At 41.5% G+C, this 23,345-nt stretch overlaps 1 protein-coding gene across 1 annotated transcript; it reads left to right on the forward strand.

The window, feature by feature from the left end:
- The first annotated feature begins 1,833 nt into the window (after positions 1-1,833).
- On the forward strand, positions 1,834-22,427 carry LOC137214806 (zinc finger protein 813-like). Its single transcript, XM_067719078.1, has 4 exons — positions 1,834-2,035; positions 3,922-4,019; positions 7,622-7,748; positions 19,313-22,427. The coding sequence occupies exons 2-4, from the start codon at positions 4,005-4,007 to the stop codon at positions 20,899-20,901; spliced, it is 1,731 nt and encodes a 576-aa protein (XP_067575179.1). The 5' UTR covers positions 1,834-2,035; positions 3,922-4,004; the 3' UTR covers positions 20,902-22,427.
- The last annotated feature ends 918 nt before the right edge of the window (positions 22,428-23,345 follow it).

A 23,345-nucleotide genomic window follows, 5' to 3' on the forward strand; every position in this document is an offset into this window, starting at 1 on the left:
CCCGTGTACCATAACAGAATAGTAAGACAGGTGGTCCAGAGACGTTTTGCTGTTAATAAGGCCTAGTCCAGTAATAGCGCAGTGAGTGGCCTATCAATAAAATCCTTCCCCTTGGGCTTCCCTGGTGGCGCAGAGGTTGAGAGTCCGCCTGCCGATGCAGGGGACACGGGTTCGTGCCCCGGTCTGCGAAGATCCCACATGCCGCGGAGTGGCTGGGCCCGTGAGCCATGGCCGCTGAGCCTGCGCATCCGGAGCCTGTGCTCCGCAAAGGGAGAGGCCAGAACAGTGAGAGGCCCGCGTACCACACACACACACACAAAATCCTTCCCCGACCTAGGAATGAGCATTCCTAGCACCATGCTATGAAATGGTCCTGAAATGCCTCCCGAACAGGTTTGAACTTATGGCCATGAGGGGGCGCTGCAAACTAAACTTGGAACTTGCCATCTGACTCTACAAGGCTTAAATCAATAGCTGGTGCAGTGGGTGACCTTCAAGACACCCTAAAAGTATTTTAGGGTGGAGATCAGGAATGAAGCACTCTGTGCGCTGTAAAAACGGTCAGAACAGGCCTTGGGATATTTAGATATTTTCAGGAGAAGATTTTATGAGCCCAAATTCTTGAATCTCCTCGTATCTAGATAAGCACTAAATCATTAATGGAGACATCTGCACATCATGACTAGCAGTAATCTCCACAAGACTGGTAGCAACATTCTGCAAAAATGTGTGCTTGATTGCATGTATCCCCTTTCACCAAAATAACAGTTATCGTGACTTTCTCCCCCTACCTCTTCAGACCAGTTCCTCAAAGCTATCTGAGACTGTCTCCTGGGGTATAGTCCTCATTTTGCCCCAAATAAAACAACGCACACCTCTCGCGTTGTGCATTTTTTCCAGTCGACATTCTTATAAAAAGAAAAATATGTTTTCCGCTTTTTTTTTTTGCTTTCTCTTTTTATGGTACCTATATGGGGTGATGGATGCTTACTAAATTTATTGATAACTATTTCAACACATGAAAGTCAGAACATTATGCTGTACACCTTAAATTCATACAGTGATGTATGTCAAGTACATCTCAATAAAACTGAGGGGGGGAAGTTTTAAGAGGCAAATAAAACACTTTGGGGAAAAAAGAAAAAAATGAACAATGCAATTTACAACAAATTTTTACAGTGTATTGCTCTTTTTAAAGCAATGGTTAGTGACGGACATTATCACACGGCTTAGTCCTCCAGTCTCAAGACTCCGGGATTTGTCCCTGAGCCTCTGGAACTGACACGTGTTGTCATTCGGCCTCATTCGGCCACCTGGCTGAATGAGAAACAGAAAGGAAAAACTGTTCGGTAGGGTGTCAGCATGAATGGGCCATTCTACACAGGGAAAGTTTTGTATCTTCCATTCTAGTTTGTAATATAGAGCCAAGTCCAGCTTTTCTTTCCTTGAACTGCCTAAATTAATTCTAATTGCAGGAATTGTTCCAGGATGGAACTAGCGCCCCACAGCTACCACTTGGAGACCCACGTTCCCAACCACTGAATTGCTTGAGCCGCAGGAGCGGGACGTGAGAGAAACCTCTCACGCTTTTTATTGAAATCGTTTTCAACTTGTCAGGAGGAAACATCTTAGTTTCAGACACAACTGAAAGCTTTTATCTTAAACCTGTTCCAGATAAGAACTTAAGACGAGCGTTTTCGTGGTACATAAAAGTACCGTTACCCACCCCGCCTCCAGACGCCGGCTGAGCGGGTTAGGGCCCTCCTCCCGCAGCCTCTCATCTGTAGCGCTCCGCCCAGGCCGCGCTCCCGGAAGTTCCGCCTCTAAGTCTACGCGTGCGCAATTTCTTACAGAACCGGAAGTTTAACTCTCGGAACGACGATCGCTCTGCGGGGCGTAAATTTTTCTAGTGTAAATCTTTGCTACGTGGTCCCCCCTTACTCCATCCTCAGGGTCTCGGAGTCACTTCAGACCTAAAATCCCATCACCCGGCCCTCCGCCCGAAGTAAATCCAGACGTCGCCGATACAGGTCGGGTATGTTTTCCTTTGGGTTTGAATTCGTTCTGAGGCTGGTCGGTTCTCTTGGCTTTTCCGCCTTCGGTCCAGGTAGACACCTTCATTCGCGACATTTTCCTGTTTAAAACCCTTTAGTACCTCCGCCCTCCCCCTCGCCCCTCCATGTAACGTCCTCTTACGCGAGGTGGATGCACGCCGCACACCCCCCCCCCCAACCCCCAGCCTCACCCTCTCAGCCCCTGGAGGGCAGGCGGGTCGCCCCGCAGAGGTGTCTTCCTGGTCCTGGGATTCTGGGGAGCCCGCCCGTCTCCTGAGACCCACTCCCTCCCTCTCAGCCCCTCTGCCCTCGCGTCTCCTCGGGTCTGTCCTTCTGCCCCACAGGCCTCCCTTTCGTAGTCAGCCCTTCCTCTCACCCTGCGTTGGGGGAGGTGACCTGGGCCAGCCTAGTGACACCCATGGTTCTATCATCTCAAATCCACCCGATGGAAAATGGTCTCTTGCGGTTGGCGGGCATCTTATTCAGTCTCCATCCCTGTAAATATGTTGGCGAGGCGACCAGGAGAAGCAGAGACAGAGAGACTGAGAGAGAAATAGAACAACTGAGGCAAAAGAATGAGGGAGCATCGTTAGGAACATAGAGGATGCTGAGCGACTTGTAAATAGACTGTAAAATAAAAGCGATTATGCCTTGAAAGGAGCAAGTGAATGAACTAGAGAAGTATATAAAAAGCTGGATGTCCAGAGTTTGACATAGAGCAGCATAGAGAGAGGGGCTCTGGATCACCGGTAGCGGGCGGCTAACAGTGGTGAGGCCCTTCACACAGAGTCGGAGAGAGGATAAAATGTGGACCCATGGCCTTCGTAGCATTATGGTGCTGGGAGAGTATGAGGACAAGGGATGATAAGAAGAGCAGAAGAAGAGGGAGAGCTGGAAGGAAGCACAGCCACTTGCCATGCTAGAGAGTGGGGAGGAAGGGAGAGTAACAGGGATAGAAGGGGTGTAACCTGGAGGGCAGAGAGGGAGCACAGAAAAGGGAAGAAAGAGGCAGAAATACATAGAGATTTAGGACAATCAGGAAGGGTGGAGAGAGAGAACATCAAGAGGGGGAACAGGTTGCAGAGTGGGGCAGGACAGGTGGGAGAAAAGAAATAGAGAGGAGGGCAGGAACAGCAGGAGAGCGGAGGGGAAGAGAAAGAGAAAGAAATAGGGAGACCCAGACAGAATGAAATGGAAGCACATAGTAGTGCAAATAGAAGGGGGGAAACTGGATGCAGTCACAGTGTATTCCTCATATGTACAGAATTTTTATTCATCGGTTATATATCTATAAATCTGGAAAAGAAAAAGAAAGTGGGAGGTGTGCTGGGCTTGCTTCCTGTCAGTGGTGCTCAATCCAGACTTCACATTAGATTGATAAGGCATTTTGCCTATGCGTGTTTTCTACCCCCTGACTAGAGATTTCCCTTCCTATCGTCAGTGTGGTGTGCAGCCTCAGTAGTACTTAACGTGCCCGAAGTGATTGCAGTCTGGATCCGTCATTGAACATCAGGACTCTGAGTCCCCCCATTCCTGAGGGCTGAGATCTGGGCTGAGGGTGAGGGCTCTGCTCTGCGTGGGGATGGATCAGGGCTGGTCTGTGACCTGAACGGGATCGTCGGGTCCAGCTGAGGTGCCCGCTGCTGCTGGGTACGTGAGGGCCTCACCAGGAGGGGAGCGAGATCTGAAGGAAAGTGTGGGAAAACTCACTTGTTGGACTCTGTAGGAGTTTATTGCCCCAAATCCCTCCTGGGACAGTGGGCAGCAGAGGACCGTCTGTTCCCCATGCTGAGGGCTTCCCTGTGTGTGTGCTGGTGACTCAGGAAGGGGGTGTGTTGATTCTAAGCATTAAACAGCCTGTTTCCAGCTTTGAAGATCGACCTCTAAAGACTCCTATTGCTTGAGGAAGAAGCCCAGAAGAGGAAGGAGAGGAAAGAAAAGGAGTCAGAAATGGCTCTTTCTCAGGTAATGTCATATTCTCAGTTGATTTTTCTGATTTTTCTGATTTTCCTCAGATGCCCTTATTTGGACTCGGTAAACTTGTCTGACTCTGAAGTATCCCGCCTGACACCTGTACATTTACACCCACCCAGGTCCTTCCCTCAGGGCCTGTCATCTCCACTTAGATCCCGTCTCCCCATGACCCAGTGACCTGGAACTTGTGAAGAGGCTCCACTGGGTGTAGTCCTGGGCAGGGCTTCACACCCATGGATTAGAGACGTGGTGTCAATGCTATTGGGCAGCAGGGATTGCTTAGGGCCCCATCAGGATGCACTGTCTGCTCTCTGTAAACCAGGATAAAGAAGCTGCATATGGAAGTCACGTATTAATATGCACAATAGTGGGGTAAAATCTGAAAGATAGACCAGCAAGTGGAAATTCTTTCTGACATTTTCCAGGCAATTGAAGCTAAATGACTGAGTCACTTTGTTCTAATCCTAATGATTGAGAAGGAAATGGAATGGAAATTCAGAAGCAAACTTCAGTGATAATGGGTGTTTTATTGCTTCATTGAATTTAAACTGTGAAATCAACCTAAATTTCTGACAGTTGGAAATTCTTTAAGTCACGTTCATCACTCCATTCCTCAGAAGTTATTATTTTTTTTTTTAAAGAAGATGTTGGGGGTAGGAGTTAATTAATTAATTTTTGCTGTGTTGGGTCTTTGTTTCTGTGCGAGGGCTTTCTCTAGTTGTGGCAAGCGGAGGCCAGTCTTCATCGCGGTGCGCGTGCCTCTCAGTATCGCGGCCTCTCGTTGCAGAGCACAGGCTCCAGACGCACAGGCTTAGTAGTTGTGGCTCAGGGGCCTAGTTGCTCCGCGGCATGTGGGATCCTCCCAGACCAGGGCTCGAACCCGTGTCCCCTACATTAGCAGGCAGATTCTCAACCACTGCGCCACCAGGGAAGCCCAGAAGTTGTGTTTTTACTCTCTGTGTGTTATATCCTTTTACACACAGAAGTGTTTTTTTTTTTTTTTTTTTTTTTTTCGGTACGCGGGCCTCTGACTGTTGTGGCCTCTCCCCTTGCGGAGCACAGGCTCCGGACGCGCAGGCTCCGGACGGGCAGGCTCAGCGGCCATGGCTCACGGGCAGCCGCTCCGCGGCATGTGGGATCTTCCCGGACCGGGGCACGAACCGTGTCCCCTGCATCGGCAGGCGGACTCTCAACCACTGCGCCACCAGGGAAGCCCATGCAACTGATTTTTGCGTGCTCATTTTTTATGCTGCAACTTTTCTAACGTTGCTCTTTGGAGTAGTAGCTTTCTCTTGGAATCTTTTTGATTTCTACATATAAAACTTGTCACCTAAAAATAAGATAATTTTACTTCTTTTTCAGTTTGGATAACTTTCAATTTTTTCTTGGTGTTCAATGGCTCTGTCTGGGACGTTCAGTAGTTTCTTGAACAGTAGGGTGGAATGTGCATCTTTCTCCTTTTTGTTGTAATCATTTAGCAGTGTGAACTTCCCCTTTAGTACCGCTTTCACTGTCAGAAATTTTCGTATGTAGTCTTTTTGTTTTCATTCAAGTATTCTTACATTTTCCTTGTGATTTCTTCTTTGGTGATTGCTTCTTTAAGAATGAACTGTGTAATGTCCACATTTGGCAGATTTTCCTGTTTTGCTTCTGCTTTCTATTTGTAATTTTATTTCCTTGTGTTTAGAGAAGATACTCTTTATGATCTCAGTCTTCTCTAATTTGTTCAGATTTGTTTTGTGGGAGATGTGGTCTGTCCTGGAGAATGTTTTATGCATGTTGGGGAAGGCTGTGTTTTCTGCTGCTGTTGTTGGGTGGAGTGTTCTGTACATGTCTGTTAGGTACAGTTGTACTGTAGTGTTTTTCAACTCCTCTGTTAACTTATTGATCTTCTTTTTCTTTCCATGTGTAGGTAAACCCAGGATATTGAAATCTGATACTAATATTGTGCTATCTATTTCTCTCTTTATTTCTGTTAAGATTTGCTTCATTTTAGGGCAAGCAATGTTGTTAGATGTATACATATTTATAATTGTTCTAGCTTTTGGTAATTTTACCCCTTTACTGTTATATAATGTATTTTGTTTCGTGTTTGTGTATTATTTTATTTTGTCTGATATAATGTAGTCACCCCTGCTGTCATTAGGATGGATTTTTTTTTTTCCTTTCACTTTTCGCCTTTCCATGTCCTTGTATTTGTGAATGTTAACAGTTCCAACTCTGACACGCTCTCTCTGTGTTTCTTGTTCTCTGTTTTCCTCCTGTTACTTCCTCTAGTGGTCCCTGCTCAGGCACACTGTACAGTGATGAAAGGCAGGAGCCCTGGCCAGCCCCCTTCACTCCACTGTAACTTCAGAGAGAATGCACTATTTCCTTCTTCTTCTTTTGTTTTTTAATTAAAAAAATTTTTTTTGGCCGCACCTCGTGGCATGTGGGATCTTAGTTCCCCGACCCCGGATCCAACCCATGCCCCGTGCAGTGGAAGCATGGAGTCTTAACCACTGGACCACCAGGGAAGTCCTGAGTGTTTCCTTCTTATTTTCTTCTTATCGTATCATTTGGTGAAGTGTTCTTGCTTAATTACATTTTTTCCATATTCTTATTTGTCATGACTTTTAATTCTCCAGGAATTGTTAACTTTATTTTTGTGATAATTTGTTTCTTAATCTGTGGAAATTATGCATAATACTAATAAAATGTATAATGTTGCATCAATGTTTTATTAGTAGGAAAAACAAACATTTTATGGCTTTTGTTAATGCCTGCTTATGTATGTTTAAATGGAGAAAAATGGTATGTATATTTTTGAATATAATTATTTTATTGAGATTGCCCTTAAAGTATTCTGTTTGTTTCATGTTAGTACCACTTAGTAGAGTTGATACTTTTTCATCTCGCCAAAAATTCTGATATTCAAATGAATAAAAATGAGTAGTAAAAAAAAAGCAAAAATATGTCCTGAGACAACACCCCTCATTGTGACTTTTGTTTAAAGCCACTGTGGCCTTTGTCATTTCTGAACTCACAGTTCATACCCGTAACTCATCTAGATATTGAATATCACTTAGTGGTTTTTTTTTTTTTTTTTGCGGTACGCGGGCCTCTCACTGTTGTGGCCTCTCCCGTTGCGGAGCACAGGCTCCGGACGCGCAGGCTCAGTGGCCATGGTTCATGGGCCCAGCTGCTCCGCGGCATGTGGGATCTTCCCGGACCGGGGCACAAACCCGTGTCCCCTGCATTGGCAGGTGGACTCTCAACCACTGCGCCACCAGGGAAGCCCTCACTTAGTGTTTAAAACATAATGTGTAATGCTTCTGCATAGACAATGAATTATTGAATTTTATTTGTATGTATTATATTTCATGTATTGTCCACAAATATGAAAAAAATCTACATTAATTGTAAGGTATCATAATTTTATGAGAAAGCATAAGAAATAAAACTTAGAGATGTACAATTTGCTCTGAATCCCTTTACATAGATCTGTCAGAATACATACTTCAACTGAATTGATCCTTACTCTTCTCTTGTCATTTGGTGTGAAAATGAGAACTCTCCACAGGGCCCCTTGGTGAAATGTGTTTTCATTTCAGGGACCGTTAACATTCAAGGATGTGGCCATAGAATTCACTGAGGAGGAGTGGGAATGCCTGGACCCTGCTCAGAGGGCCTTATACAGGGACGTGATGTTGGAGAACTACAGGAACCTGATCTCCGTGGGTGAGGATAATTTCCCTCTAGATGTTGCTATCTGCCCTTGGGTATCTTTGCATTTTCCCTTCTATGCCTCTTGGGAGCACCTGTTTTTCTTGACTGATCTAAAATGCCTGCTGACCGAGATACTAAAACCTTCAGGATACAGCATCAGGAGTTTAAATTTTTATTTAGTTATTTACTTTATGGCCTCACTGCACAGCACGGCATGTGTGATCTTAGTTCCCTGACCAGGCCTCAAACCTGCGGACCCTGCAACCCTGCATTGGAAACACGGTGTCTTAACCACTAGACCGCCAGGGAAGTCCTGGCATCAGTTTAAACCTAACTTTCCTCAGATGATCTGCCCACTTCATGATACATTAGGAGATGTTTTAGAGCTTACATATTTACAAAGTTCATCGGAAAGTTTGGACATACCCACTTTCATGTTTCCTACCCATGTACTTTTGAGATAGGAGTTGTAGTAAGTGAGCTGCATTTCTGCGTTTTCTTTTTTTTTTTGAATTTAATTTTATTTATTTTTTTATACAGCAGGTTCTTATTAGTCATCCATTTTATACACATCAGTGTATACATGTCAATCCCAATCTCCTAATTCATAACATCACCACCCCCACCCCCTGCCGCTTTCCCCCCTTGGTGTCCATACGTTTGTTCTCTACATCTGTGTCTCAATTTCTGTCCTGCAAACCAGTTCATCTGTACCATTTTTCTAGGTTCCACATATATGCGTTAATATACGATATTTGTTTTACTAGTTCTGATCTACTTCACTCTGTATGACAGTCTCTAGATCCATCCACGGCTATACAAATGACCCAATTTCGTTCCTTTTTATGGCTGAGTAATATTCCATTGTATATATGTACCACATCTTCTTTATCCATTTGTCTGTCAATGGGCATTTAGGTTGCTTCCATGACCTGGCTATTGTAAATAGTGCTGCAATGAACATTGGGGTGCATGTGTCTTTTTGAATTATGGTTTTCTCTGGGTATATGCCCAGTAGTGGGATTGCTGAGTTATATGGTAATTCTACTTCTGGTTTTTTAAGGAACCTCCGTACTGTTCTCCATAGTGGCTGTATCAATTTAAATTCCCACCAAGTGTGCAAGAGGGTTGCCTTTTCTCCACACCCTCTCCAGCATTTGTTGCTTGTAGATTTTCTGATGATGCCCATTCTAACTGGTGTGAGGTGATACCTCATTGTAGTTTTTTCTTTTTTTTTTTGTGGTACGCGGGCCTCTCACCGCTGTGGCCCCTCCCGTTGAGGAGCACAGGCTCCGGACACGCAGGCCCAGCAGCCACGGCCCACGGGCCCAGCCGCTCCGCGGCATGTGGGATCTTCCCGGACCGGAACACAAACCTGTGTCCCCTGCATCGGCAGGCGGACTCCCAACCACTGTGCCACCAGGGAAGCCCTCATTGTAGTTTTGATTTGTATTTCTCTAATAATTAGTGATGTTGAGCAGCTTTTCATGTGCTTCTTGGCCATCTGTAAGTCTTCTTTGGAGAAATGTCTATTTAGGTCTTCTGCCCATTTTTGGATTGGGCTGTTTGTTTCTTTAATATTGAGCTGCATGAGCTGTTTATATATTTTGGAGATTAATCCTTTGTCGATTCATTTGCAGATATTTTCTCCCATTTTGAGGGTTGTCTTTTCGTCTTGTTTATGGTTTGCTTTGCTGTGCAAAAGCTTGTTTCATTAGGTCCCATTTGTTTATTTTTGTTTTTATTTCCATTTCTGTAGGAGGTGGATCAAAAAAGACCTTGCTGGGATTTATGTCGAAGAGTGTTCTTCCTATGTTTTCCTCTAAGAGTTTTATAGTGTCCGGTCTTACATTTAGGTCTCGAATACATTTTGAGTTTATTTTTGTGTATGGTGTTTGGGAGTGTTCTAATTTCATTCTTTTACATGTAGCTGTCCAGTTTTCCCAGCACCACTTATTGAAGAGACTGTCTTTTCTCCATTGTATATCCTTGCCTCTTTTGTGATAGATTAGTTGACCATAGGTGCGTGGGTTTACATTTGGGCTTTCTATCTTGTTCCATTGATCTGTATTTCTGTTTTTGTGCCAGTACCATATTGTCTTGATTACTGTAGCTTTGTAGTATAGTGTGAAGTCAGGGAGTCTGATTCCTCCAGCTCTGATTTTTTCTGTCAATACTGCTTTGGCTGTTCAGGGTCTTTTGTGTCTCCATACAAATTATAAGATGATTTGTTCTAGTTCCGTAAAAAATGCCATTGGTAATTTGATAGGGATTGCACTGAATCTGTAGATTGCTTTGGGTAGTAGAGTCATTTTCACAGTATTGAGTTTTCCAGTCCAAGAACATGGTATATCTCTCCATCTGTTGGCATCATCTTTAATTTCTTTCATCGGTGTCTTATAGTTTTCTGCATACAGGTCTTTTGTCTCCCTAGGTTTATTCCTAGGTATTTTATTCTTTTTGTTGCAATGGTAAATGGGAGTGTTTCCTTAATTTCTTTTTCAGATGTTTCATCATTAGTGTATAGGAATGCAAGAGATTTCTGTGCATTAATTTTGTATCATGCAACTTTACCAAATTCATTGATTAGCTCTAGTAGTTTTCTGGTGGCATCTTTAGGATTCTCTATGTATATATCATGTCATCTGCAAACAGTGACAGTTTTACTTCTTCTTTTCCAATTTATATTCCTTTTATTTCTTTTTCTTCTCTAATTGCCGAGGCTAGGAGTTCCAAAACTATGTTGAATGGTAGCGGTGAGAGTGGACATCCTTGTCTTTCTCCTGATCTTAGAGGAAATGCTTTCAGTTTTTCACCATTGAGAATGATGTTTGCTGTGGCTTTGTCATATATGGCCTTCATTATGTTGAGATAGGTTCCCTCTGTGCCCACTTTCTGGAGAGTTTTTATCATAAATGGGTGTTGAATTTTGTCAAAAGCTTTTTCTGTATCGATTGAGATGATCATGTGGTTTTTTTTTCTTTAATTTATTTTATTTGTATTTATTTTTGGCTGTGTTGGGTCTTTATTGCTGTGCGTGGGCTTTCTCTAGTTGCGGCGAGCGGGGGCTACTCTTGATTGTGGTGCACAGGCTTCATTGTGGTGGCTTCTTCTGTTGTGGAGCACGGGCTCTAGGCGTGCAGGCTTCAGTAGTTGTGGCACACGGGCTCAGTAGTTGTGGCTCACAGGCTCTAGAGCACAGGCTCAGTAGTTGTGGCATGTGGGCTTAGTTGCTCCACGGCATGTGGGATCTTCCCAGACCAGGGCTCGAACCTGTGTCCCCTGCATTGGCAGGCAGATTCTTAACCACTGCACCACCAGGGAAGCCCAGTCATATGGTTTTTATTCTTCAATTTGTTAATATGGTGTATCACATTGATTAATTTGCGTATATTGAGGAATCCTTGCATCCCTGGGATAAATCCCACTTGATCATGGTGTATGATCCTTTTAATGTGTTTCTGGATTCTGTTTGCTAGTATTTTGTTGAGGATTTTTGTGTCTGTGTTCATCAGTGATATTGGTCTGTAATTTTCTTCTTTTGTAGTATCTTTGTTTGGTTTGGGTATCAGGGTGATGGTGGCTTCATAGAATGAGTTTGGGAGTGTTCCTTCCTCTGCAATTTTTTGGAAGAGTTTGAGAAGGGTGGGTGTTAGCTCTTCTGTAAATGTTTGTTAGAATTCACCTGTGAAGCCATCTGGTCCTGGACTTTCGTTTGTTGCAAGATTTTTAATCACAGTTTCAATTTCATTACTTGTGATTCATCTGTTCATATTGTCTATTTCTCCCTGGTTCAGTCTTGGCAGGTTATACCTTTCTAAGAATTTGTCCATTTCTTCCAGGTTGTCCATTTTATTGGCATAGAGTTGCTTGTAGTAGTTTCTTGGGATGTTTTGTATTTCTGCGGTGTCTTGTAACTTCTCCTTTTTATTTCTAATTTTATTGAATTGAGTCCTCTTCCTCTTTTTCTTGAGGAGACTGGCTAATGGTTTATCAATTTTGTTTATCTTCTCAAGGAACCAGCTTTTAGTTTTATTGATCTTTGCTATTGTTTTCTTTGTTTCTATTTCATTTATTTCTGCTCTGATCTTTATGATTTCTTTCCTTCTGCTAACTTTTGGTTTTGTTTGTTCTTCTTTCTCTAGTTCTTTTAGGTGTAAGTTTAGATTGTTTATTTGAGATTTTTCTTGTTTGTTGAGGTAGGCTTGTATAGCTATAAACTTCCTTCTTGGAACTGCTTTTGCTCCATCCTATAGGTTTTGGATCATCATGTTTTCATTCTCATTTGTCTCTAGGTGTTTTTTGATTTCCTCTTTGATTTCTTCAGTTATCTCTTGGTTATTTAGTAACGTATTGCTTAGCCTCCATGTGTGTGTTTTTTATGTTTTTTTCCCTGTAATTGATTTCCAATCTCATAGCATTGTGGTCAGAAAAGATGCTCGATATGATTTTAATTTTCTTAAATTTACTGAGGCTTGATTTGTGACCAAGATGTGATCTATCCTGGAGAATGTTCCATGCGTTCTTGAGAAGAAAGTGTAATCTGCTGTTTTTGGATGGAATGTCCTATAAATATCAATTAAATCTCTCTGGTCTATTGTGTCATTTAAAGCTTGTGTTTCCTTCTTTATTTTCTGTTTGGATGATCTGTCCATTGGTGTAAGTGAGGTGTTAAAGTCCCCCACTATTATTGTGTCACTGTCGATTTCCTCTTTTATAGCTGTTAGCAGTTGCCTTATGTATTGAGGTGCTCCTATGTTGGGTGCATATATATTTATAACTGTTACATCTTCTTCTTGCATTGATCCCTTGATCATTATGTATTGTCCTTTCTTGTCTCTTGTTACATTCTTTATTTTAAAGTCTATTTTATCTGATACGAGTATTGCTACTCCAGCTTTCTTTTGATTTCCATTTGCATGGAATATCTTTTTCCATCCCCTCACTTTCAGTCTGTGTGTGTCCCTAGGTCTGAAGTGGGTCTCTTGTAGGCAGCATGTATATGTGTCTTGTTTTTGTATCCATTCAGCAAGCCTGTATCTTTTGGTTGGAGCATTTAATCCATTCACGTTTAAGGTAATTATTGATATGTATGTTCCTGTGACCATTTTCTTAATCGTTTTGGGTTTGTTTTTGTAGGTCCTTTTCTTCTCTTGTGTTTCCCACTTAGAGAAGTTCCTTTAGCATTTGTTGTAGAGCTGGTTTGGTGGTACTGAATTCTCTTAGCTTTTGCTTGTCTGTAAAGCGTTTGATTTCTCCATCAAATCTGAATGAGATCCTTGCTGGGTAGAGTAATCTTGGTTGTAGGTTTTTTCCTTTCATCACTTCATATATGTCATGCCACTCCCTTCTGGCTTGTAGAGTTTCTGCTGAGAAATCAGCTGTTAACCTTATGGGAGTTCTCTTGTATGTTATTTGTCATTTTTCCCTTGCTGCTTTCAATAATTTTTCTTTGTCTTTAATTTTTGCCAATTTGATTGCTATGTGTCTCGGCATGTTTCTCCTTGGGTTTATCCTGTTTGGGACTCTCTGTGTTTCCTGGACTTGGGTGGCTAAACTTCCATGTTAGGGAAGTTTTCGACTATAATCTCTTCAAATATTTTCTCGGGTCCTCTCTCTCTCTCTTCTCGTTCTGTGACCCCTATAATGCGAATGTTGTGTTTAATGTTGTCCCAGAGGTCTCTTAGGCTGTCTTCATTTCTTTTCATTCTTTTTTCTTTATTCTATTGTGCAGCAGTGAATTCCACTCTTCGGTCTTCCAGGTCACTTATCCGTTCTTCTGCCTCAGTTATTCTGCTATTGATTCCTTCTAGTGTATTTTCTGTTTCAATTATTGTATTGTTCATCTGTTTGTTTGTTCTTTAATTCTTCTAGGTCTTTGTTAAACATTTCTTGCATCTTCTCGATCTTTGCCTCCATTCTTTTTCCAAGGTCCTGGATCATCTTCACTATCATTATTCTGAATTCTTTTTCTGGAAGGTTACCTATTTCCACTTCATTTAGTTGTTTTTCTGGGGTTTTATCTTGTTCCTTCATCTGGTACATAGCCCTCTGCCTTTTCATCTTGTCTATCTTTCTGTGAATGTGGTTTTTGTTCCACAGGCTGCAGGATTGTAGTTCTTCTTGCTTCTGCTGTCTGCCCTCTGGTGGATGAGGCTATCTAAGAGGCTTGAGCAAGTTTCCTGATGGGAGGGACGGGTGGTGGGTAGAGCTGGCTGTTGCTCTGGTGGGCAGAGCTCAGTAAAACTTTAATCCGCTTGTCTGCTGATGGGTGGGGCTGTGTCCCCTCTCTGTTGGTTGTTTGGCCTGAGGTGACCCAACACTGGAGCCTACCCAGGCTCTTTGGTGGGGCTAATGGTGGACTCTGGGAGGGCTCACGCCAAGGAGTACTTCCCAGAACTTCTGCTGCCAGTGTCCTTGTCCTCACGGTGAGACAGAGCCACCCGCCGCCTCTCCAGGAGATCCCCCAACACTAGGAGGTACGTCTGGTTCAATCTCTATGGGGTCACTGCTCCTTCCCCTGGGTCCCGATGCACACACTGCTTTATGTGTGCCCTCCAAGAGTGGAGTCTCTGTTTCCCCCAGTCCTGTCGAAGTCCTGCAGTCAAATCCCGCTAGCCTTCAAAGTCTGATTCTCTAGGAATTCTTCCTCCTGTTCCCGGACCCCCAGGTTGGGAAGCCTGATGTGGGGCTCAGAACCTGCACTCCAGTGGGTGGACTGCTGTGGTATAAGTGTTCTCCAGTTTGTGGGTCACCTACCCAGCAGTTACGGGATTTGATTTTATTGTGATTGCGCCCCTCCTACTGTCTCATTGTGGCTTCTCCTTTGTCTTTGGATGTGGGATATCTTCTTTTGGTGAGTTCCAGTGTCTTCCTGTCGATGATTGTTCAGCAGTTAGTTGTGATTCCAGTGTTCTCTCAAGAGGGAGTGGATTTCTGCATTTTAACTGTTCCCTGTGTATTCAGAAGGAGGCAAACAGTGGGTGAGTTTCTGAAATATTTTTCTAGACCCCTCAGTAGTGTCCTCAATCCTTAGCTGAATAAAGAACCATGATTCTGGAAAATCCACAGCAAACCATGTTTCTTTTTTCTCAGGTATAGGAATTTCTGTTTATCATCTGAATATTTTACCCGTATTGTAGCAAGAGGCAGAATGTTGGGCTGTGGAGTGACATGAATGCATCTTGGGGATGTATCAAAGTGTGAACACAGGTCAGATCTCAGAAAGGCAGAAGGGAGGCCTCATTATTAATAGTGTTTGGCAACTGTGCCCTAGTCAGACAGTTATAGGGCTCTGTCCTTCAACACGTAAAATGTATTCTTTCACCCTCCAGTGAGTCTGCTGCTCAAACAGACACAAAAGCACAATTTTTATCATGATCTACGACACTCGCCATCTGGCTCCTGTGAACTTGCTGTTGATTGTCGTTGAGGAGCATGAGGCAGGCTGTTTTATGAAGGTCCCTTGCCCTTTCATCTCTCCTTCAGTGCATGGTTCCACTGTATGCTCAGTTGTCAGTCCAGTCATCAATCCCTGAACATTTCCTGCTTCCGTCCCCATTTGATATTTTTAGGAAGCCTCATCAGAAGATGGGAAAACACTGGCTGCTCTTTGATTCCATCTCGCACCTCAGAACCTGCATTGATCTGTCTCAATCCCTGTCTTCTTGTTTAGATCCCTGAGCCATTTCTTTTTTAAAAAATTTTTAAATTTGTTTTTGGCTGTGTTGGATCTTCATTGCTACACGCAGGTTTTTCTCTAGTTGCGACGAGCGGGAGCTACTCTTTGTTGTGGCGTGCGGGCTTCTCATTGTGGTGACTTCTCTTGTTGCGGAGCACAGGCTCTAGGTGTGCAGGCTTCAGTAGTTGTGGCGCGCAGGCTTCAGTAGTTGTGGCATGTGGGCCCGGTAGTTGTGGCTTACGGGCTCTGGAGTGCAGCCTAGGTAGTTGTGGCACGTGGGTTTAGTTGCTCTGTGGCGTGAAGAATCTTCCCAGGCCAGGGCTCGAACCCATGTCCCCTGCTTTGGCAGGTGGATTCTTAACCACTGCACCACCAGGGAAGCCCTGTAATATTTTTCTGCTATGTACAAATCACTTCAAGCTATGTAGTGGAGTGGTCATCATGGATGTGAGAAAGTATCAACAGAGCCTGACTGATAAGTCTTTGCAGGTTTTTTTTCTGATTTTGAGGAATGCCACAAACCCATGTCTCAGAGTTACTAGAATTCCATTTTATCCCCATTCTCAATAACAATTGTCACCTCTGGTCTTTTTAATGAGAGCTATTCTAAGAGGCATGATGTAATATCTCATTGTGGTTTTTATTATCATTCCTCCTGAGGGCACCTCTGAAAATTGGGAGGTTTCCTCCAGTTCAGTCTCAATGTGATTTAAGAAAGGACTGGGGAGTCAAAGACCAGCAAATTGTCATGAACTTTGCTACACTTTTCTGTTTAGTGTTTTCGGGATAGTTAGTTGCTTGAGTGGTATCGCTTATTAACTCGTTTGCAGAGTTTTCCCGAAGGCTTGTATGTTTATATATTGTTTTAAACTTGGGTTCCACATATGTTAATGAGTGCCTCTTGTTTACTTTTCTGCTATCCGGCTGATATCACTCCTCATTGGTTTCATTTTTTTCCTTGCAAAGCTAGTGTTAAAAAATATAATGGTATGATTTCTAGTAATTTGAGGGGTAGGCTAATTTTAATGTTTGATCACCTGGAGTGTTAGCATGAACTTTTGACATTCTAAAGCCAATACATTTTTTGTTTAAAGTATATTTATAGTTAATATTTTAGTAGCATTCTTTCTTGTGTTCACATTCTTAACTAATGTAATTATATCCTTAAAATGCTCAGACTTTGGCTGTTAATATAACTAGAGAATATTTCATTTATTAATATTTAATTTTGATTTACAGATGATATAACATTTCAGAATGTTTTCTGCTTCTTCATGGGCGCATAGTTTTGTAGGAGTTATTTAGAAAAATATTTTCGTTATATCATGGACGTTTTATAGCAATTACTCTATTACCACGAAAATAGTGTCAGGGCTCTTTTATATCAGGCAAATTAGATTTAAAGTTATAGATAGGGGCTTCCCTGGTGGCGCAGTAGTTGAGAGTACTCCTGCCGATGCAGAGGACACGGGTTCGTGCCCCAGTCCGGGAAGATCCCACATGCTGCAGAGCGGCTGGGCCCCTGAGCCATGGCCGCTGAGCCTGCACGTCTGGAACCTGTGCTCCGCAATGGGAGAGGCCACAACAGTGAGAGGCCTGCGTACCGCAAAAAAAAAAAAAAAAGTTATAGATAAATTTAATATCATATTACGTGCTTCATAGATAACCACCATCCACAACCACCATCAGTGAGCATTACGTTAAATTATAGTAGTACCAGTCAGGGATTGCTGTGGTCCTCAGGAACTGTAATTTTTCTCCACAAACTCCGTTGATTTTTCAGAATTATTCTTCCTTCCTCTGTGTCTTTGCCACTGGATTAGTTTCTACCCTAGAGCATTGCATGTTTGAGATTTGAGCATTTACTGCTTTTCCCCTTACATACTCTTTGGCCTCAGCAAAGTACTTTGCTGATGCCTTCCTGCTGCTAGAACTGTGGGCTTAGTGTAGTGTAAGAGTGTTGGGTGGGAGGGACACAGCCAGTCTCTAAGATGTGTTTTTTATTCTGACATACCATCTCCTAGAATCGCAACATCAATTCAGCTGTGTTTCAATGACAGTGCACACTTGGTGAGCTCAGAATGTTTCTGAAAAACTTTGTTCCCATTTGCCAGTTCCCACAGACAATTACAAGTTCCTAATGAATATCACTAGAGTGTAGTAGAGACTTTCCCTTTTTTATGACACCTGAAGGCAGTCGGGGGTTCACATGGAGGAAACAGAAAACTCAGAGGTCTCACACTGGTTAGTGATGTTAAATATATTTTCTTTTTCCTACTTTTATTCTGTATATTGATTTTAGTGAAACGTCTCTTACTCTTTTTGCCCGTTGTCTAATTTCGCAGCCCCGTTCCATCAAGGCAAGCCAAGGGACCAGTTTTGGCAGATAAGTTGTGAGTGGAAGTAATGAATTTCTCATCTCAATCACCGAGTCCGTATTTTTAATAAATCACAATATCACACCTAAGAATTCTGATTTTACAGATATACCCAGAATGTTTGTAAACATTTCACCACATTGACGTGCTGTAAAAAATTGTCAATAGGAGCATTTTTTCCTAGCCAGAACTTTTAACTCTTGGTACTTTAGTCTGGTGGGCTGCTTGGGTTGAGGGTCATCTTAAGAATATGTTTTCTCACACTGTAAGTCCAGATGCACATCCTGGTTGTCTCAGTAGTTTCTTTGTCTATTGAGTTCATGTACGTAATCCTCTTGAGTCTACTTCCTTTCCTTGAAAAATCTTGATAATTTTCCTCAAGCCTTTTCAAAGGAATAAGTACTGTTAGATGGCTTTGAATAGTGTATTTTTTATAGTAAAAACTCAAAAGTTATTTTGGTTGAAAAGATATATTATTATTCTGTTATTTTTATTATACTATCTCTTTGTCTGCATTATATCTTGTATACCTTATTTTTGCAATTTGTTCCCCACAATATTGTATCTGACCATAATTAAATAAATTTACAAGTTGCTCATTCTTCATTACATGTATGCCAGAGCCAATGAACTGGATGTTTAAGGTCCCTGCATACGTAGGGAGTTGCTCATTTATTGGCTGTTCATATAACTGGAGAATGTTTCATTTATTGATAATTAATTTATTTAATTTTGATTTCCAGATGGTGATCTTACAGATGTTTTATGCTTCTTCATGGGTACATAGTTTTATAGGAGGTTTTTAGAAATATTTAGTTGTTTTAAAAAAATGTTTTATTGGGACTTCTCTGGTTGTCTAGCAGTTAAGACATCGTGTTCCCAATTCGGGGGGCACTGGTTTGATCCCTGGTCGGGGAACTATGATCCTGCATGCCACATGGGCCTGGTCAAAAAAAAAAAAATTTATCAAATTCTTCATTTTCTCTGTGTTATATTTGTTTCCCAGTTCTAAAGTGGCAGTCATTTAGATTATTCATTAGATAAGCTAGTTTTGGTTTATTTATTGTTACAATATATTTTTGGTTCTTTAGTATTTATTCATGTATAATAAGTATTCTGAAAATATATATACATACACACACACACATATAGTTTAATATCCTTTTCTCCTCGAGTAAAGATTACCAGTATGTTTACTGATAATTGGTATGTGCTTTGGTTGGCATCATGGGTGAAAACTACACTTTGGTAGCTAACAGCAGTTTTTCCAATGTGAGTATTTTTGTCATAGGTTGTTTAAAAGTGCGCCATAAAATTACTGGAATTACCTCTGATGACTTTAGGTTTAGTAAAGAATCATTCCTATTGTGTTTCTTCAAATTGTAATATCATGGTTGGTGAGGTTCATAACTTTGCTTGATAGAAGTATTATTTGGTTTAGTATGGCTTATTTAACCTGAAACATTTATTCATGAATTGTAGTGAATGGGATACTTACGGTTCTTTATATCTTGTAGATATCTCTTACATGCATGTGATCAAGATATTACAACTGAAAGCAAATACTGATAGAGGAGAAGTATTCCAAACCGTGATGTCAGAAAGACATGAAAGGAATGAAATGAAACATTTTTACCTCAGCGATGTTCAAGAAAATATGTATGACTTAGTGTCTCAGAAGAGAGATGAGGAAAGTGATTACAACCAAATACCTATAACCCATAATGAAAATCTCACTGAGAAGGGAGATGAACATGTTAGAAGTGTTGCAGGAATCAAGCCTATTGAAAATAGGCTGGCATTAAGCTTTTGGGTTGAACTGCATATATTTAAAAGTGAAGAGAAGATTGATGAATTTATTCAAGTGGACAAGGATATCAGGAGTAGTGCCTCATTTTCACCACTTGAAGGAACTTCTTCTAGTGTGCAAACCAACATTTCTAGTACACATGCGAGTGGTTTTATGCGTCCTTCAGTAGTGACACAAGAACAGGAAGCACACAGGGAAGGATCTTACAAATGTAATCTGTGTGGCAAAACCTTCCTTCAGGGATCATACCTCAAAAGACATCAGATCTTCCATACAGGAGGGAAAGTACATAAATGTGATGTATGTGAAAAAGTCTTTACTCACAATTCATACCTTGCAAGTCATCAGAGAACTCATACTGGAGAGGAACCTTACAAATGTAATGAGTGTGGGAAAATCTTTCATTACAGCTCAGAACTTGGAAGACATCAGTTTCTCCATACAGAAGAGAAATTACATAAATGTAATGTATGTGAAAATGTCTTTATTCGAAATTCATTCCTTGCAAGATATCGGAGAAATCATAATGGGGAGAAACCTTATAAATGTAATGAGTGTGGCAAATTCTTTAATCAAAAGGCATACCTTATAAAGCATCAGAGAGTTCATAATGAAGAGAAGTCTTACAAATGTAATGTGTGTAGCAGGGTCTTCAATCGAAATTCAAATCTTGAAAGTCATCAGAGAATTCATACTGGAGAGAAACCTTACAAATGTAATGACTGTGGCAGGTTCTTTTCTCAAAAGCCAAACCTTGGAAAGCATCAGAGAGTTCATACTGGAGAGAAACCTTACAAATGTAATGAGTGTGGGAAAATCTTTCATTACAGCTCAAAACCTGGCAGACATCAGTTTCTCCATACAGAAGAGAAATTACATAAATGTGATGTGTGTGAAAATGTCTTTCCTCAAAATTCATTACTTGCAAGATATCAGAGAAATCATACTGGGGAGAAACCTTATAAATGTATTGAGTGTGGTAAGTTTTTTAGTCGAAAAGCACACCTTAAAAGTCATAAGGGAACTCATACTGGAGAGAAACCTTACAAGTGTATTAAGTGTGGCAAGCTCTTTAGTCGAAAAAGTAACCTAACAAGACATCAGAGAATTCATACGGGAGAGAAACCTTACAAGTGTATCGGGTGTGATAAGTTCTTTAGTCGAAAAGCACACCTTATAAGACACCAGACAATTCATACTGGAGAGAATCCTTACAAACGTGATGAGTGTGCCATGGTCTTTAGTGAAAAATCACACCTTGTAAGTCATCAAAAAATTCATACCGGAGAGAGCTGATACAAATGTAATGAGTTTGGCAAAACCTTTTATCACATCTCAGCCCTCACTCAACACCTGAGAATCCATACAGGACAGAAATTATATTGGGTTGCCCAGAAGGTTCAGTTTTTTCCGTAAGGTGGCTCTAGGAGCACTTAGTTGTCTTTAACTTCATTCAAAGAATGTTGTTAGATTTTATGTGACAGCTGCGATATCAGCGTGCATTTTAAAAAAAGACATAAAAATTGGTGAATTTTTGTGTAGCCATTTTAATATTGAAGATGGAAGGAAAAAAGCAACAATTTTCAGCATATTACTCTTCATTATTTCAAGAAAGGTAAAAACACAACCGAAACGCAAAAAAAGGTTTGTGCAGTGTATGGAGAAGGTGCTGTGACTGATCGAACGTGTCAAAAGTGGTTTGCGAAATTTCGTGCTGGAGATTTCTCACTGGGTGATGCTCCACGGTCAGGTAGACCATTTGAAGTTGATAGTGATCAAATTGAGACATGAATTGAGAACAATCAACAGTATACCACGTGGGAGATAGCCGACATACTCAAACTTTCCAAATCAAGCGTTGAAAATCATTTGCACCAGCTTGGTTATATGAATTGCTTTGATGTTTGGGTTCCACATAAGTTAAGCGAAAAAAAAACCTTGACCGTATATCTGCATGCGATTCTCTACTTAAACATAATAAAAAGTTCTGTTCTTAAAATAAATTGTGATGGGTGATGAAAAGTGGATACTGGGGGCTTCCCTGGTGGCGCAGTGGTTGAGAGTCTGCCTGCCAATGCAGGGGACACGGGTTCGTGCCCCGGTCCAGGAAGATCCCACATGCCGCGGAGCGGCTGGGCCCATAAGCCATGGCCGCTGAGCCTGCGCGTCTGGAGCCTGTGCTCTGCAATGGGAGAGGCCACAACAGTGACAGGCCCGCCTACCGCAAAAAAAAAAAAAAAAAAAAAAGTGGATACTGTACAATCATGTGGAATGGAAGAGATCGTGGGCCATGTGAAGTGCACCACCACCAACCACACGGACAGCTAGTCTTCATCCAAAGAAGATGATGTGTCTACAGTGCGATTGGAAGTCCTCTATTTTGAGCTCCTTCCAGAAAACCAAACGATTAATTCCAACAAGTACTGCTCCCAGTTAGACCAACTGAAAGCAGCACTCCATGAAAAGCATCCAGAATTAGTCAACAGAAAACGCATAATCTTCCATCAGGATAACGCAAGACCACGTGTTTCTTTGATGACCAGGCAAAAACTGTTACAGCTTGGCTGGGAAGTTCTAATTCATCTGCCATATTCACCATGGCGCCATGGATTTCTGTTTATTTCGGTCTTTACAAAATTCTCTTAATGGAAAAAATTTCAATTCCCTGGAAGACTGTAAAAGGCAACTGGCACAGTTCTTTGCTCAAAAAGATGAAAAGCTTTGGGAAGTTGGAATTATGAAGTTTCCTGAAAAATGGCAGAAGGTAGTGGAACAAAAGGGTGTATGTTGTTCAATAAAGTTCTTGGTGAAAATGAAAAAAATGTGTCTTTTATTTTTTCTTAAAAACAGAAGGCACTTTTTGGCCAGCTCAATATAAATGTGATGAATTTGGCAAAGTCTATAGTTGAAATTCAGACCTTGCAATTCATCTGAGAACTCATAATGCAGAAAAATCTCTAAAAGGTAATGAGTGTTGGAAAGCCTTTCGTGAGATCTCAACCCGTACTACAAATCAGGTAATAAATACAGAGGAGAAATCATATTAATGTGATATATGTGGAAAGGTCTTCGTTCAAAATTGACACTTTAGGGACATCCCTAGCGATCCAGTAGTTAAGACACAAATGTAATGTGTGTGGCAAGGCTTTTACCCAAAGATCACAAGGTGGGACATACTGGAGCGATACCTTATAAATGAAATGAGTGTGACGAAACCTTTTCTTGACTTCAAGTATTAGTTAACTGCAGACAGTCCATTGGAAAGAAACCCTTCAAATGTATGAGCAGAGGCTTTATCCAGGCCTCACAATGCACTAGATTTCTCAATGTATATCTTTGAGAGAAAGCACACAAAGCAGTATGTGTGCTAAGGCTTGTACCTGAAGATCAACGCTCTGAAACAGAGAATGTATTTTGAAGAGCAACGTTTCGAATGTCATGAATGTTGTAAAAATTTTCATCAGCTATCCACACCTTTGTTGTAATGTGAGCATTGATACAGGTCAGAAACGATAGATATTTACTGAACATGGAAAGAAATTGACCCAACAGTGCATCCTCAGGGTCCACCAAAGAACTCACATTGGGAGGGAATCCTTACGAATGTAAGGATTCCCTTACATTAAGTAAATTTTTTGAATTAGGTACATTTTTTGAGCAATTCTTACAACAGATAACATATCAGAGAATCCATACTAGGAATAAATGTCTTATTTGTCCAAGGTTAATGTGAGATACTG

This window comes from Pseudorca crassidens, chromosome 20 (genome assembly GCF_039906515.1).
Source record: "Pseudorca crassidens isolate mPseCra1 chromosome 20, mPseCra1.hap1, whole genome shotgun sequence".
In the NCBI taxonomy this organism is placed as follows: domain Eukaryota; kingdom Metazoa; phylum Chordata; class Mammalia; order Artiodactyla; family Delphinidae; genus Pseudorca; species Pseudorca crassidens.